Source organism: Dendropsophus ebraccatus, chromosome 14 (assembly GCF_027789765.1).
Source record: "Dendropsophus ebraccatus isolate aDenEbr1 chromosome 14, aDenEbr1.pat, whole genome shotgun sequence".
Lineage (NCBI taxonomy): Eukaryota > Metazoa > Chordata > Amphibia > Anura > Hylidae > Dendropsophus > Dendropsophus ebraccatus.
The window spans coordinates 76,261,900-76,276,780 of record NC_091467.1 but is presented as its reverse complement, the minus strand read 5'-3'; the positions used below and the strand labels follow the sequence as shown (position 1 = coordinate 76,276,780).

The following is a 14,881-nucleotide window of genomic DNA, read 5'->3' as shown; positions in this document are numbered from 1 at the left end:
TATAGAATGCTGCCCGATCCCTGTATGTATAGAATGCTGCCCGATCCCTGCAGGTATAGAATGCTGCCTGATCCCTGTAGATATAGAATGCTGCCCGATCCCTGTAGATGTAGAATGCTGCCCGATCCCTGTAGATGTAGAATGCTGCCCGATCCCTGTAGATGTAGAATGCTGCCCGATCCCTGTAGATATAGAATGCTGCCCGATCCCTGTAGATATAGAATGCTGCCCGATCCCTGTATGTATAGAATGCTGCCCGATCCCTGTATGTATAGAATGCTGCCCGATCCCTGTAGGTATAGAATGCTGCCCGATCCCTGCAGGTATAGAATGCTGCCTGATCCCTGTAGATATAGAATGCTGCCCGATCCCTGTAGATATAAAATGCTGCCAGATCCCTGTAGGTATAGAATGCTGCCCGATCCCTGTAGATATAAAATGCTGCCAGATCCCTGTAGGTATAGAATGCTGCCCGATCCCTGTAGATGTAGAATGCTGCCCGATCCCTGTAGATATAGAATGCTGCCCGATCCCTGTAGATATAGAATGCTGCCCGATCCCTGTGTTACGGCCACCTCTACTATGTGTATACCACAGGAGCACTTTCCAGCTTCTCATGCTGAAGAATGTGGATTTATGTCGGGCAGGATATTTCCCTATGCACCAGCACCAGCTTCTCTTACCCCATAGACTTGTAAATCAGGGCCGTGCTTCCTCTGGGGTCGCTGACAGGATAAATAGAGCAGACATTCTCTGCCTGTCAGCCGCCCATGACACCCCCAATGTAAACACTTCCTTCAAGTCACATTCCAAGTAGCTGTGGGCCTGATGGAGGGAGCAGGGGGCTGCAGGCCCGAGTCTCCTATACAATCTACAGACTGAGATGTTTTGTACTTGTGGTTGGTTGTGGTTATGGCGGCGTGTAGCGTCGTCTCCTGGAGGAGGATGCGGTTCGTCATGCCGCCATGTCAGGTCCCTGTGTACTCGATGCAATAATTACCGTATTGGAGCGCAGAGTTTTTATTGGTCGTCTTGTTAGGTTACACACTCGATGTCTTCCATGCTGAGATCTGCCAGCGGATCCCTCCAGAAGGAGAAGTCACTGAACTCCTGAGAGACTGAGAGCGCCAGGGATGATGGAGGAGGGAACATGACATTCACCAAGTCCCTGAGGGCCGCATACCTGCAAGCAGAGGAAGCCATGAGCAGCCGCAAGGAAGGGAAACAAAGGCCCCTTGTTTATGGGATGTCATCTCCAGGTGTGCACCGAAAACTCTAACCGGCCCGGCGTGGGTTAACCCCTTCTTGGTTATCTAATATCCCCGATTCATCGGCTGATTGACTCCTCTCTATCGTAGCTTACAGGACTGATATCAGCTGCAGAACGTCCCACGTGTGATCGGCCGACAATGGGGAATGTGTGAAGGCCGCAAACGATCCAGTGAACGGCCGCACAATTCCTCCAGCCTTATGTGTAAGCCAGGGAAGGGGAACCTCCGGCTGCTGCAAAACTACAACTCCCATCATACCTGGAGAGCTAAAGCTTTTTAGTTTTGCTGCAGCTGGAGGGCCCCACTTTCCTGGTCCCAGGTGTAAATGATGGCTGAGGTCTTCCCTTGTTATATGCAGCCCCTCTAAAAAAGCCTTAAAGGGAATATCCTGAATTAGAGAAGTACAGCTACTTTTTTGCATAAACAGCAGCGCCACCCCCTGTCCTCAGGTTGTGTGCGGTATTACAATTGACCTCCATTCACTTCAATGGAAATTAGCTGCAAACCCCCCACACCCAACCTGAGGACAGGAGAGGCGCTGTATCTGAAGATAAGCAGATGTTTTTTTTAAAGCCTGGATAATGCCTTTAAAAGGGGGCTCCAGCGAAAATCTTTTTCTTTCAAATAAACTGGTTTCAGAAAGTTATATACATTTCTAATTTACTACTATTTAAAAATCTCCATTCTTACAGTACTTATCAGCTGCTGTATGCCCTGCAGGAAGTGTGTATTCTCTCCAGTCTGACACAGTGCTCTCTGCTGCCACCTCTGTCCATGTCAGGAACTGTCCAGAGCAGGAGAGGTTTTCTATGGGGATTTGGTAGGTGAGAGAAGTTCAGGCGGCACCAGCTGATATCAGCACTTGAATAGAACCGAGGACCAAATCAATGCAGTCAACAATGAATGTAGGTAAACCTTGTAAACCGGGGTGCTTGAAACATAGGAGATAAATCAAAATGTGCAATGGAGAAAGAGGAATCCGCACTCACCGGTAAGCAGAGAAAGCAGGTTTATTGATCCATACACCAGAGGCTAAGGCTGGGAGGGGGAAGGTGTTACGCAGGTGTGCTCCTTACAGCAACAATTGTTTCTCGCCTACTCGGCGCTTCGTCTGGCTGTGAGCAACGTCAGAGGAAGGGGGAGGTACATTATATGCAAAATACAGGTGCGGAATGAAAACAAATCAGATACACCATAAACGTGGAGAAAACACAAACCAATATTTACAATAACGTATTCATATCGTTGCGCTCATTAAGGCCACATGGGCCTGTGGCATCTAGCTTAAGAATCCACTGAGTTTCGCGTTTTAACAGGAGCTTAAGCCTATCGGAACCGTCTGTGGTGGGATTAACCCTTTCCAGACCAAAGAATTGTAAGAGCTTAGTGTTAGACTGGTGCACAGTCCTAACATGCTCGATAAGACGTGGTACGCCTTTGCCCGTGCGCACAGAATATAGGTGTTCTTTAAACCGGGTCCATAAGGGGCGCTTGGTTTTACCTATATAAAATCTGTGGCACGGGCAAAGGATGGCATAAACCACGTGAGTGGTACGGCATGTAATTAAATCACGTACTAAACAGTCTTGGCCTGCTAAGTTCAAGTATGAAGTGTTGTACATTTGTATGCAATAGGTGCAGGAACCGCAACGTCTGTTGCCCTCCGGCCTATTTTGTCGAAGCCAGTTCACACTGCGTTTAGGTGTCACCTTGGCTAGAGAATCGCCTATGGTGGCGTTTTTCCTAAACGTAATGAGAGGTTTTCTGTCAGCCATCTCAGCAAGGTCGGGATCTTGTTGCAACAAAAACCAATGTTTCATAATAATGTTGCGCAAAGTATTATTCATCTGAGTGTTCTGTAAAGCAAAAACAAATCTTTTGTGATCAGAGGCGCTAGAGGAAAAATTATTAGATTTCTGCCTGGGACTATGTAATGTTGATTTATCTATGGATGTAGCTCTGATATATGCATTGTCAATGACAGATTGCGGATAGCCTCTGTTAGAGAGGCGAAGTTTTAATTCATTAGCCTGTTTGTGAAAACCGGTGTCTGTGTCATTGATGCGTTTTATTCGCAACATTTGTCCATATGGGATAGAGTTACGCACTTGGAGGGGGTGTGAACTTTGGTAGTGGAGTATGGCATTAGCTGCTGTATGCTTGCGAAAAACAGTGGTATGTAGTTGAGTAGTTGTCGCAGTGACTAGAACATCAAGGTACTCAAGGCTGTTGCCTCCGAAACAGGAGGTAAAAAACTTTCTATGGGGATTTGCTGCTGCTCTGGACACTTCCTGACATGGACAGAGGTGGCAGCAGAGAGCACTGTGTCAGACTGGAGAGAATACACACTTCCTGACGGACATACAGCAGCTGATAAGTACTGAAAGACTGGAGATTTTTTATATAGAAGTAAATCACGAATCTATATAACTTTCTGACACCAGTTGATTTGAAAGAAAAATATTTTAGCCGGATTCCCCCTTTTAAGTTGAGAGATGAATCAGGTTCACGCTGCTTATGGTGTAGGGAAATGTCCCTAATATTACAATATATGTAAATAAATCTATATATATATATATATATATATATATATATATATATATATATATATACAGCAGAACGGAGTGCACTCACAGGAAAAGTACTCGGAGTGCCAGCAACGGAAACTGGATCTACGTCTCCTCTTCCAACAGTAGCAAGGAATTGCAGCACTTCCAAAGTAGTCAAACAACTGGTGGTTTATTTGGTGAATTTTGTTATTTGCTTCACCAAATAAACCACCAGTTGTTTGACTACTTTGGAAGTGCTGCAATTCCTTGCTACTATATATATATATATATATATATATATATATATATATATATATATAAAGCTCTGAGATAAGGAGATGAGACTGAGCAGTATATAACGGCCTATGGACTCACGAGGATTTAAAGCTGGAGTTCAGCTCCTGGGTCAGTTCTCCCCTTGGATTCACAGTGAAGATGCGAGATTCTGGAACCCCCACTTCCCTGTAGGCCAGGACATCCTGCGATGAGTGGGTGATTGGCGCGAGGACAGAAGAGCGGGAAGAAGGGGGGGAGAGAAACAAGGAAATGGTGAGCGGGAAGCAGGAGCGGAGAGCCTCCCTTTCTCACCCTCCTCTCTCATCATATAAGGTTTCAGCCTCCCCCGCACTAATGGAGGCCGGATATCCAGCCTCAACTCATTCTGCTCTGTTTGTGTTTTCTTCTACTCTACATTATTCGCACATATGGACATTACGCCATGAAGAACACGGAACGGATGCAACCCCCAACATGTGGCTCCACAGCTGGTGCAAGACTACAACTCCCAGCATGTCTGGACAGCTGACAGCCACAGGTTGGGGGACACTGCTAGATATAGATGTCAGACTTCATATATCCTATTAGGGAATGCAGTGTTAGATGGATCGCCCCCTATCCGAAGGGTAAGGAATAACAAGGTGCTGGGCGGGGGTCCGACTGCTGGGGCCAGAATGGAGGAGAAATGTCCCCACAATAAAGGGGTGCACCACACATGAGCTGACAGTGCCCCTCTAATTGTCTACGGAGGGCGATCGCCAATGTTCACTCCAAGAGACAATTCTCCCCCATTGTGGTGATCTGAGGGGCCCAGCGCTCGGACCTCCACCGATCACCCTGCTATCCCTATGGATTCTATGGATGAGGGATAACCTCTTTATTATTGGGGTCCTCTGTTCCTGGACTAGAGGGGAGAGTGGTTACAAAGAGAACCCCAACACGACAGACATGCCACTGAACCATGTAATACTCAGACCTGCCTGTGGGGGAGCCATAAGAGAATAGCACATGTACTGTCAGTATCCCAACAGGTTCCAGCTCACTGCCGGGACCCCCTTAAAGGGACATTACGTCATCTGCTTATGGTCTTACAGGTCTTAGAGTCTGGACAATCTTTGTTATTAGTGTCCCTGGATAATATACTGATCATAGTGCAGAGCACTGACCCCTCTATTACGGAGACTTCTAGAATAAGGTGTCAGACTGTGTCTCTATCACTATCTGGAGAGTCTGTCCCTCTCCGTCATCGTTCCGCACATCGTTCCTTACTCACATTTGGTCGGTTTCCAAAGGCAGCATAGAAAGGACAAGGGTCTGTGAAGAGCTGCTGGATGTCAGAGAGACATGCAATCTTAAAGCGCTCCGGGGCCTTCTCTATAACCTCCCTGCAAGGAAGAAGCAGACATTACAGCTCAGCAGAGGCTTACAGGGAACATGTCAGCTCTATGTGATACTCAGAGCCCAGACATGAGACCATCGCTATAAGGGAGAGAAAAAAAAAGAAACCTGTCTGCAATTCTATAAAATCATGTTTTCCTTCTAAGCTCAAGAGTAACAAAGGCCAGGCTGAGCTGCAGCATGCATGACTGCTGCATGACTGAGTTATAGGGCTTGGCTTTTCATCCTTTTATATTATGCAAAGCAGAAAAGGGTGAAAGACAGAGGAGGCATGCATGCTGCAGCTCAGCCCGACCTCTGACACTTAGATTTTATTACTTTGTGTTTACCTGTGAAGGGCTGCAAATAGACTGCTGGGAGACAGAAGGAGAGGGCCTGGTGGAAGGGTGAAGCCGCCTTCACTTACACCTTCTAGAAAGGTCTTTGTGATTTCTGCCAGTCCCACAGAGCGCGCCGAGCAGTACACAAACTTGTAATCATTCCTGTAGGGAAAAAAATCAATTAGAATAATATTAAATGCAGTGTCCTGTAAAAGTATTAAAGGGGTACTCCACACACACATAACTTCTGATATGTTGCTGCCCATGGTGTGACTAACAATTCCTTCCATACTTGTTATCTATTCAGTCTCCTTCCCCCAGTTATCAGCTGCTGCTTTCTGCTGAAGACACAAAAATCCGTGTGTGAGCTTTTCTCTCTGTCTCCCCCTCCCCCTCCTTTCTGAGAAGGCTGATGTAAACAAGTCCCTGGCTGGCTGTATCTTCAACATTGTAGCTTCTTTGTAATGCTGGGACAGTTAATCACAGTGAGTTTATCAGCAACTTGACCTCAGAATAACCCTCGTGGCATAACAAAGAGACTAAAATGTTGCAGATACAGCCAGCCATGGACTTGTTTACGTGATCTCAGAAGGGGGGGGGGGGACAGAGAGAAAAGATCACACTTAGATTTTTGTGTCTTCAGCAGAAAGCAGCAGCTGAGAACTGGGTGAAGGAGACTGAATAGATAATAACAAGTATGAAAGGAATTGTTAGTCTCACCATGGGCAACAACATATCAGAAGTTATGTTTGAGTTGAGTACCCCTTTAATACCCCCTTTATCTATTAGGTTTTAAGATCTCAGCTTTAGAAAGTGAGGACAGGAGATGCCAAATTTGACTCCTGGCATCCAAGGTGGCGGGAGACAAATGCAGAGTGTCCGGGTTTGAAGAACGTTCCTGAGCGGTGCTCAGGAACGTGTCCAGTGCTAAGTTATTAGAGGCAAAGCCCAAGAGAGTCTGCAACTGCAGCAAAAACTAGTTCCACAAAGTATTCTTGTACTCTGTCAGCAGGTTATGGCGTCCTATCTCAGGCTCAGCAGGTTTATGGTTTCCTATCTAGTATAAATTAGTGACAGAGAAGCTGAGCAGGATGATGTATCACTTACATTGTCCTGTACAGCTGATCCAGAGATCTCCTCCTGAATAACATGGATAATAAGTAGTCCTCTCCATTATGTGCATGAGCTCAGTAGTCCTGGATATTCATGAGCATCAGAAAACTCCGCCCACCAACTGCTGATTGGCAGTTATCTATCCATGCTGTGTATAGGCAGTCAGCTGTCAATCAGCAGCTGGAGGGCTGGGGGAGGGGTGTGGTAAGAATCCTATTCTCCTGCATATTAGGAGAACGGCTGAGCAGAATGATGTAAGTAATACACCGATCTGTTCAGCATTTCTGTCACTAGTTTATGCTGCCCTCATTAAGGCGGAATAAACCTAACAACAGATTTCCTTAACAGTAAATGTGCGGCCTAGATGAATGCATCGTGTTACTATGACAGCAGGTATGGTCGGTGGGGAGGATGTGGAGCAGTTGAAGAGGCTGTTGTCCATGATACTGACATGTAGATGGCGCGGTAGAGCTGCACTATCCCAGGCTGGGTCCAGTCTTTTCCAAGCTGCGGCAAGATATGACCAAGGGCGTCTGACCTGCGGAGTATAAAGAATACATGAAATGTGCAATGAAGTGCCGGGTGATACTCCTGCATCCATGGAACATGATTGTTATGACATTGCCTTGTGGTTCAGCATTCCTATGCAGAATTCTTGTTGCTTAGAAGAGGTCTGGCAAGAAGTAAGGAATGGCAAGCTTCCCGCTGGTGGTGTAATGATATATTCATGAGACCACCAGAGAAGAACATGCTGGGAATGAATCGGGTGGTCCGAGCACTAACCTGGTGACTGTCCCATCAATGTCGCTGACAATGATGCGGTCTGTGCTCTCCCATAGATAGATCTGCGCTCGGGTGCGACAGGTGCCCTGAAACTTAGTACAGATGCTGAACACCACTTCATTCGCTCCCTTCCTTAGATTTAAACTTTTCTGTAAAGAGAGAGAAGAGCCGTATATTGCAGGAGAAGGCCGGTAACATGAGGCGCAATACATGATAACATACACAGGTCACATGGTAGAGCAGGGGAACCTACTGCCCTCCAGGCATGATGGGGGTTCGAGTTATCTAACAGCTGGAGGGCCAAGGGTTACCATCCCTATTGTACCGTGACCTCCATCAACCAGTACCCGACAATGTCCTCCACCAACCAGTACCGTGACCTCCTTCAACCAGTACCCGACAATGCCCTCCACCAACCAGTACCGTGACCTCCACCAACCAGTATCATGACCTCCACCAACCAGTACCCAACAATGTCCTCCACCAACCAGTACCGTGACCTCCTCCAACCAGTAGCCGACAGTGACCTACACCAACCAGTACCGTGACCTCCTCCAACCAGTAGCCGACAGTGACCTACACCAACCAGTACCGTGACCTCCTCCAACCAGTAGCCGACAGTGACCTCCACCAACCATTACCCGACAGTGACCTCCACTAACCAGTACCCAACAATGTCCTCCACCAACCAGTACCTGACCTCCACCAACCAGTAGCATGACCTCCACCAACCAGTACCATGACTTCCACCCACCAGTACCCGACAATGTCCTCCACCAACCAGTACCATTTCCTCCACCAACCAGTACACGACAATGTCCTCCACCAACCAGTACCATGACTTCCACCAACCAGTACCCGACAGTAACCTCCACCAACCAGTACCATGACCTCCACCAACCAGTACCAGATAGTGCTCTCCATCAACCAGTACCCGATAGTGCCCTCCATACGGTAAGACATTGACGCATCTTATTGACTCATCAGGGGTGTCAAGCTCCGGCCCTTCAGCTGTTGCAAAACTACAATTCCCATCATGCCTGCATGCCAAAGCTTTAGCTCTCCAGGTATGATGGGAGTTGTAGTTTTGTAACAGCTGGAGGGCCGGAGTTTGACCCCTGTGTTCTACATGAAGGCCTAGCTGTATGCAATGATCTGCACTGATCGATATGACCTCTATACCTCCGTGTAAACCCTTACACATCTCCTTATATTATGTGGTTTATTATAACATTCAGCATAGACCTCCCTCTCCAAAGAAGCTAAAATCATTGACTTTATTTAGTCTGAATATTATAACACACATCAATGTAGACAAAACTCTAACAACACTCCGACAAGTTTCAAACAGTCACGCTCCTAGTCCCGGCACATGTAAGAACATAACTGCTCAAAACCCGCTGGCATGTTGTTACAGCTTTATCTACAATGGGGTTGGTTTAATATGTATGTGGTCTCAGCCTATGTCTGACGGGAGTCCTACGTCTGACGGGAGTCCTATGTCTGACGGGAGTCCTACGTCTGACGGGAGACGGCTTCTTCCTGCTGTGCTTTGAGTCGCAGGTACGGATACCTCCTGCAGTATATGGTGGTGAGCTGAGCTGTTTTCCTACAATACAATATAGGAGACACTCATCACCAAATAGACTAATGCATTGTAGTATCGAAGATTATTGTCATGACCGCACCTGTTCAGACCTCAGTGTGGTCCTCTGCCTGTATAGTACGGCTGAGACTGCGCTTTTGGCCATGATTCCTACCAGTGTGAAGTCTATCTTATTGCTGTGTGGTGATTGGCAGGTTTCACCACACCCGTCTGGTTTCTTTGTCTATCCTAGTCCTGGGCTGCAGATGGTTTAGACCAAGTCGTGATGGACAGTCCCTTCCCCCCTCCCCTCCCAGTCCCTATTCTGTGTGGTCTGGATGTCAGAGGGCTCGTCCAATCACGCCCTGGACCGGGACTCTGGCATCTCATAAGAAGTCCACATTGCATCTCTTGTAGCTAGAGCTGATGTTTATATTGGATTAGATTGCTTGGTATTCTGACCTCCATTTTTGCCTGCTGTTTTTGTACTGTTCTGTGGTTTGACTGGCCTATTCTTTATTGTGTTTGTCGGTGTTATCTTAGTCTGTGATTTACCTTCGCCTAGTTGTCGCCAACCGCCTAGGATCAGGCCGGTAAGTAGGCAGGGACAGTACTGGGGGGGCCTAGCACTAGGGCTCATACTGTCTGTCCACGTATTATATCCAGGTTCCGGGGTCCCTTACTATTCTTTCGCATTCTATGGATGACAGCTCACAGGTTTGTATTATTGTATTGAAGGTGAAGGACTATGATAGCCCAAGGCTACATCTATTTCATCCGGCTAATATACAGAGGTCAGGACAGCAACTTGTTTTTGTTGTTCTCTGTTTTTCGGTCCACATTTATCTGTAATTCATTTAAAATGACTTTCACCCAACAGGGTGCGGCAAAACTATGGCTTTGATTCACGAGAGGAAAACAGATGATCAACACATATGGCGACATGGAAAAAGCAGCTGCTCCTCAACCAGCCAAGATCTGCCAGGAAGAATCCAATGAACGGACAGAGATGGGACCGGTGTATAAGGATTGTTCTCTCTTACTATCTGCTCAGACGTCAGTCGTAAGGATCTCCGACATGGCTTAGGCTGAATGGGAATTAGGGAAGGTTTCTGGCCATTGTCTATCTCCTTGTTCAACCTAATGGGAAAACATAAAGATGGGATCCAACAGACCAATGGCGAAGAAGAGAGAAAACGAGGAGAGATATAGTGACGAAGAGTAATGGGAAAACATAAAGATGGGATCCAAAAGACCAAAGTATCGAGAGAAAACAACAAGAGAGATGGGTTATAGAGACAAAGAGTAATGGGAAAACAAAGATGGGATCCAAAAGACCAAAGTATCGAGAGAAAACAACAAGAGAGATGGGTTATAGAGACAAAGAGCAATGGGAAAACCTAAAGATGGGATCCAAAAGACCAAAGTATCGAGAGATAACGAGAAGAGAGATGGGTTATAGAGACAAAGAGCAATGGGAAAACATAAAGATGGGATCCAAAAGACCAAAGGCGAAAAAGAGAAAACGAGAAGAGAGATGGGTTATAGAGACGAAGAGCAATGGGAAAACATAAAGATGGGATCCAGCAGACCAAAGTATCGAGAGATAACAACAAGAGAGATGGGATCCAAAAGACCAAAGGTGAAAAAGAGAGAAAACGAGAAGAGAGATGGGTTATAGAGACAAAGAGTCATGGGAAAACATAAAGATGGGATCCAGCAGACCAAAGTATCGAGAGATAATGAGAAGAGAGATGGGTTATAGAGACAAAGAGACGTGTAATATAAGAGACACTCACCGTTGGGTGCCGGCATCTTCATTCTGCTCCACATATTCCTTTGGATTTGTTACCGGCTGCTTGAGGAGGGGAGTGATGGAGAAAGTGTGTGGTAAGAGTGAGCCGAGGATACTGATGGGGCAAGAGGAAGGGAGGAAGCTAAGAAGATTGTAAGTCAGGAGGTGGCCAAGTATTAGTAAGAATATTCCGGATACATTCACACATTCATAACGCCATCCGCAATGCACGGATCAATTCATAGATGAAGAGTGATCAGACCCTGTAACACGTACGGATGTGTGATCAGGGCCATTTAAATAAATGGGTCTGCAGTTTGTCCGGACAAAAATTGCAGAGGTGTGAATGCAGCCTAAGAGACAGAATAAAGGGGCTATAGAAGGAGAAGGTGATAGAGGATTTAGGGAAGGCCTCTTCCACATCAGCTTATTTTGCATCTTTATTTTAATACAGAGCTAACAGTAAAGGGGTATTCCAACTTTAAAATATAAATGAGTTAATCAGCAACTTGACCTCAGAATAACTCTCCCTGCATTACAAAGATGCTACAATGTTGCAGATAAAGCCTGCCAGGGACTTGTTTACATCAGCCCAAGGGGGGAGGAGGGGGGAGACAGAGAGAAAGGCTCACACACAGATTTTTGTGTCTTCAGCAGAAAGCAGCAGCTGAGAACTGGGGGAAGGAGACTGAACAGATTTTGGTGTTCTCCCCACTGGGAGGTACCCCTTGGCAACAGGCTTCCTTCTCTGGAGCGATATCTGGCTATTCCTGTGTTTTGAGACTCGCAACCGAGACTCCACAGACTCCTTCTTTGAATACCCCTTTAATACATCTGTAATACATCCATATGTTGGATTCAGATTAGACTCATACACTTGTGTGGAAGTGGTCTAAAGAAAACTGAGAGGACATTACAGGAGAAGGAAGAGATGTAGAGATGATAAGTAGCTGAGGATATAGGAGGTAACAGCAGAGGATATAGGGGGTAATGGAGGATATAGGAGGTAACAGCAGAGGATATAGGGGGTAATGGAGGATATAGGAGGTAACAGCAGAGGATATAGGAGGTAACAGCAGAGGATATAGGGGGTAACAGCAGAGGATATAGGGGGTAACAGCAGAGGATATAGGGGGTAATAGCAGAGGATATAGGAGGTAACAGCAGAGGATATAGGAGGTAACAGCAGAGGATATAGGAGGAAATAGAGGATATAGGAGGTAACAGCAGAGGATATAGGAGGTAATGGAGGATATAGGAGGTAACAGCAGAGGATATAGGAGGTAACAGCAGAGGATATAGGAGGTAATGGAGGATATAGGAGGTAACAGCAGAGGATATAGGAGGTAACTGCAGAGGATATAGGAGGTAATGGAGGATATAGGAGGTAACAGCAGAGGATATAGGAGGTAACAGCAGAGGATATAGGGGGTAATGGAGGATATAGGAGGTAACAGCAGAGGATATAGGAGGTAACAGCAGAGGATATAGGGGTAACAGCAGAGGATATAGGAGGTAACAGCAGAGGATATAGGAGGTAACTGCAGAGGATATAGGGGGTAACAGCAGAGGATATAGGAGGTAACAGAAGAGGATATAGGAGGTAACAGAAGAGGATATAGGAGGTAACAGCAGAGGATATAGGGGTAACAGCAGAGGATATAGGAGGTAACTGCAGAGGATATAGGGGGTAATAGCAGAGGATATAGGAGGTAACTGCAGAGGATATAGGAGGTAACTGCAGAGGATATAGGGGGTAACAGCAGAGGATATAGGGGGTAACAGCAGAGGATATAGGAGGTAACAGCAGAGGATATAGGAGGTAACTGCAGAGGATATAGGAGGTTATGGAGGATATAGGAGGTAACAGCAGAGGATATAGGAGGTAACAGCAGAGGATATAGGGGTAACAGCAGAGGATATAGGAGGTAACAGAAGAGGATATAGGAGGTAACAGCAGAGGATATAGGAGGTAACTGCAGAGGATATAGGAGGTAACAGAAGAGGATATAGGGGTAACAGCAGAGGATATAGGAGGTAACAGCAGAGGATATAGGAGGTAACAGCAGAGGATATAGGGGTAACAGCAGAGGATATAGGAGGTAACAGCAGAGGATATAGGAGGTAACAGCAGAGGATATAGGAGGTAATGGAGGATATAGGAGGTAACAGCAGAGGATATAGGGGGTAACAGCAGAGGATATAGGAGGTAACAGCAGAAGATATAGGGGGTAACAGCAGAAGATATAGGGGGTAACAGCAGAAGATATAGGGGTAACAGCAGAGGATATAGGGGTAACAGCAGAGGATATAGGGGTAACAGCAGAGGATATAGGGGTAACAGCAGAGGATATAGGGGTAACAGCAGAGGATATAGGGGTAACAGCAGAGGATATAGGAGGTAATAGCAGAGGATATAGGAGGTAACAGCAGAGGATATAGGAGGTAACAGCAGAAGATATAGGGGGTAACAGCAGAAGATATAGGGGGTAACAGCAGAAGATATAGGGGTAACAGCAGAGGATATAGGGGTAACAGCAGAGGATATAGGGGGTAACAGCAGAGGATATAGGAGGAAATAGCAGAGGATATAGGAGGTAACAGCAGAGGATATAGGAGGTAACAGCAGAGGATATAGGAGGTAACAGCAGAGGATATAGGGGGTAACAGCAGAGGATATAGGAGGTAACAGCAGAGGATATAGGAGGTAATGGAGGATATAGGAGGTAACAGCAGAGGATATAGGAGGTAACAGCAGAGGATATAGGGGTAACAGCAGAGGATATAGGGGTAACAGCAGAGGATATAGGAGGTAACAGCAGAGGATATAGGAGGTAACAGCAGAGGATATAGGGGGTAACAGCAGAGGATATAGGGGGTAATAGCAGAGGATATAGGGGGTAACAGCAGAGGATATAGGAGGTAAAAGCAGAGGATATAGGAGGTAATGGAGGATATAGGAGGTAATGGAGGATATAGGAGGTAACAGCAGAGGATATAGGAGGTAACAGCAGAGGATATAGGGGGTAACAGCAGAGGATATAGGGGGTAACAGCAGAGGATATAGGGGGTAATAGCAGAGGATATAGGGGGTAACAGCAGAGGATATAGGAGGTAATAGCAGAGGATATAGGAGGTAATGGAGGATATAGGAGGTAATAGCAGAGGATATAGGAGGTAATGGAGGATATAGGAGGTAATAGCAGAGGATATAGGAGGTAATGGAGGATATAGGAGGTAATGGAGGATATAGGAGGTAACAGCAGAGGATATAGGAGGTAACAGCAGAGGATATAGGAGGTAACAGCAGAGGATATAGGAGGTAACAGCAGAGGATATAGGAGGTAACAGCAGAGGATATAGGAGGTAACAGCAGAGGATATAGGGGGTAACAGCAGAAGATATAGGAGGTAATGGAGGATATAGGAGGTAACAGCAGAGGATATAGGGGGTAATAGCAGAGGATATAGGGGGTAACAGCAGAGGATATAGGGGGTAATAGCAGAGGATATAGGGGGTAACAGCAGAGGATATAGGAGGTAATAGCAGAGGATATAGGAGGTAACAGCAGAGGATATAGGAGGTAATAGCAGAGGATATAGGAGGTAATAGCAGAGGATATAGGAGGTAACAGCAGAGGATATAGGGGGTAACAGCAGAGGATATAGGAGGTAACAGCAGAGGATATAGGGGGTAACAGCAGAGGATATAGGAGGTAACAGCAGAGGATATAGGGGGTAACAGCAGAGGATATAGGAGGTAACAGCAGAGGATATAGGGGGTAACAGCAG

At 46.3% G+C, this 14,881-nt stretch overlaps 1 protein-coding gene across 9 annotated transcripts in view; it reads right to left on the bottom strand.

Moving 5' to 3' along the window:
* Positions 1 to 1,004: 1,004 nt before the first annotated feature.
* The window catches only part of LOC138772521 (phosphatidate phosphatase LPIN3-like), a 123,093-nt gene continuing 109,216 nt past the window's right edge, over positions 1,005 to 14,881 (bottom strand). For 6 of the 9 annotated variants that reach the window (XM_069952970.1, XM_069952969.1, XM_069952974.1 and 3 more), the window contains 9 exons: positions 11,095 to 11,153; positions 10,339 to 10,435; positions 9,194 to 9,319; positions 7,711 to 7,859; positions 7,379 to 7,465; positions 5,824 to 5,976; positions 5,370 to 5,481; positions 4,196 to 4,299; positions 1,005 to 1,183 (listed from right to left, as the gene is read on the bottom strand). In XM_069952970.1, coding sequence (XP_069809071.1) covers positions 1,036 to 1,183; positions 4,196 to 4,299; positions 5,370 to 5,481; positions 5,824 to 5,976; positions 7,379 to 7,465; positions 7,711 to 7,859; positions 9,194 to 9,319; positions 10,339 to 10,435; positions 11,095 to 11,153 — 1,035 coding nt within the window. In that variant the 3' untranslated portion in view covers positions 1,005 to 1,035. The remainder of the gene's footprint in view (positions 1,184 to 4,195; positions 4,300 to 5,369; positions 5,482 to 5,823; positions 5,977 to 7,378; positions 7,466 to 7,710; positions 7,860 to 9,193; positions 9,320 to 10,338; positions 10,436 to 11,094; positions 11,154 to 14,881) is intronic. The other 3 variants (XM_069952975.1, XM_069952976.1, XM_069952977.1) reach the window with 3 other exon arrangements.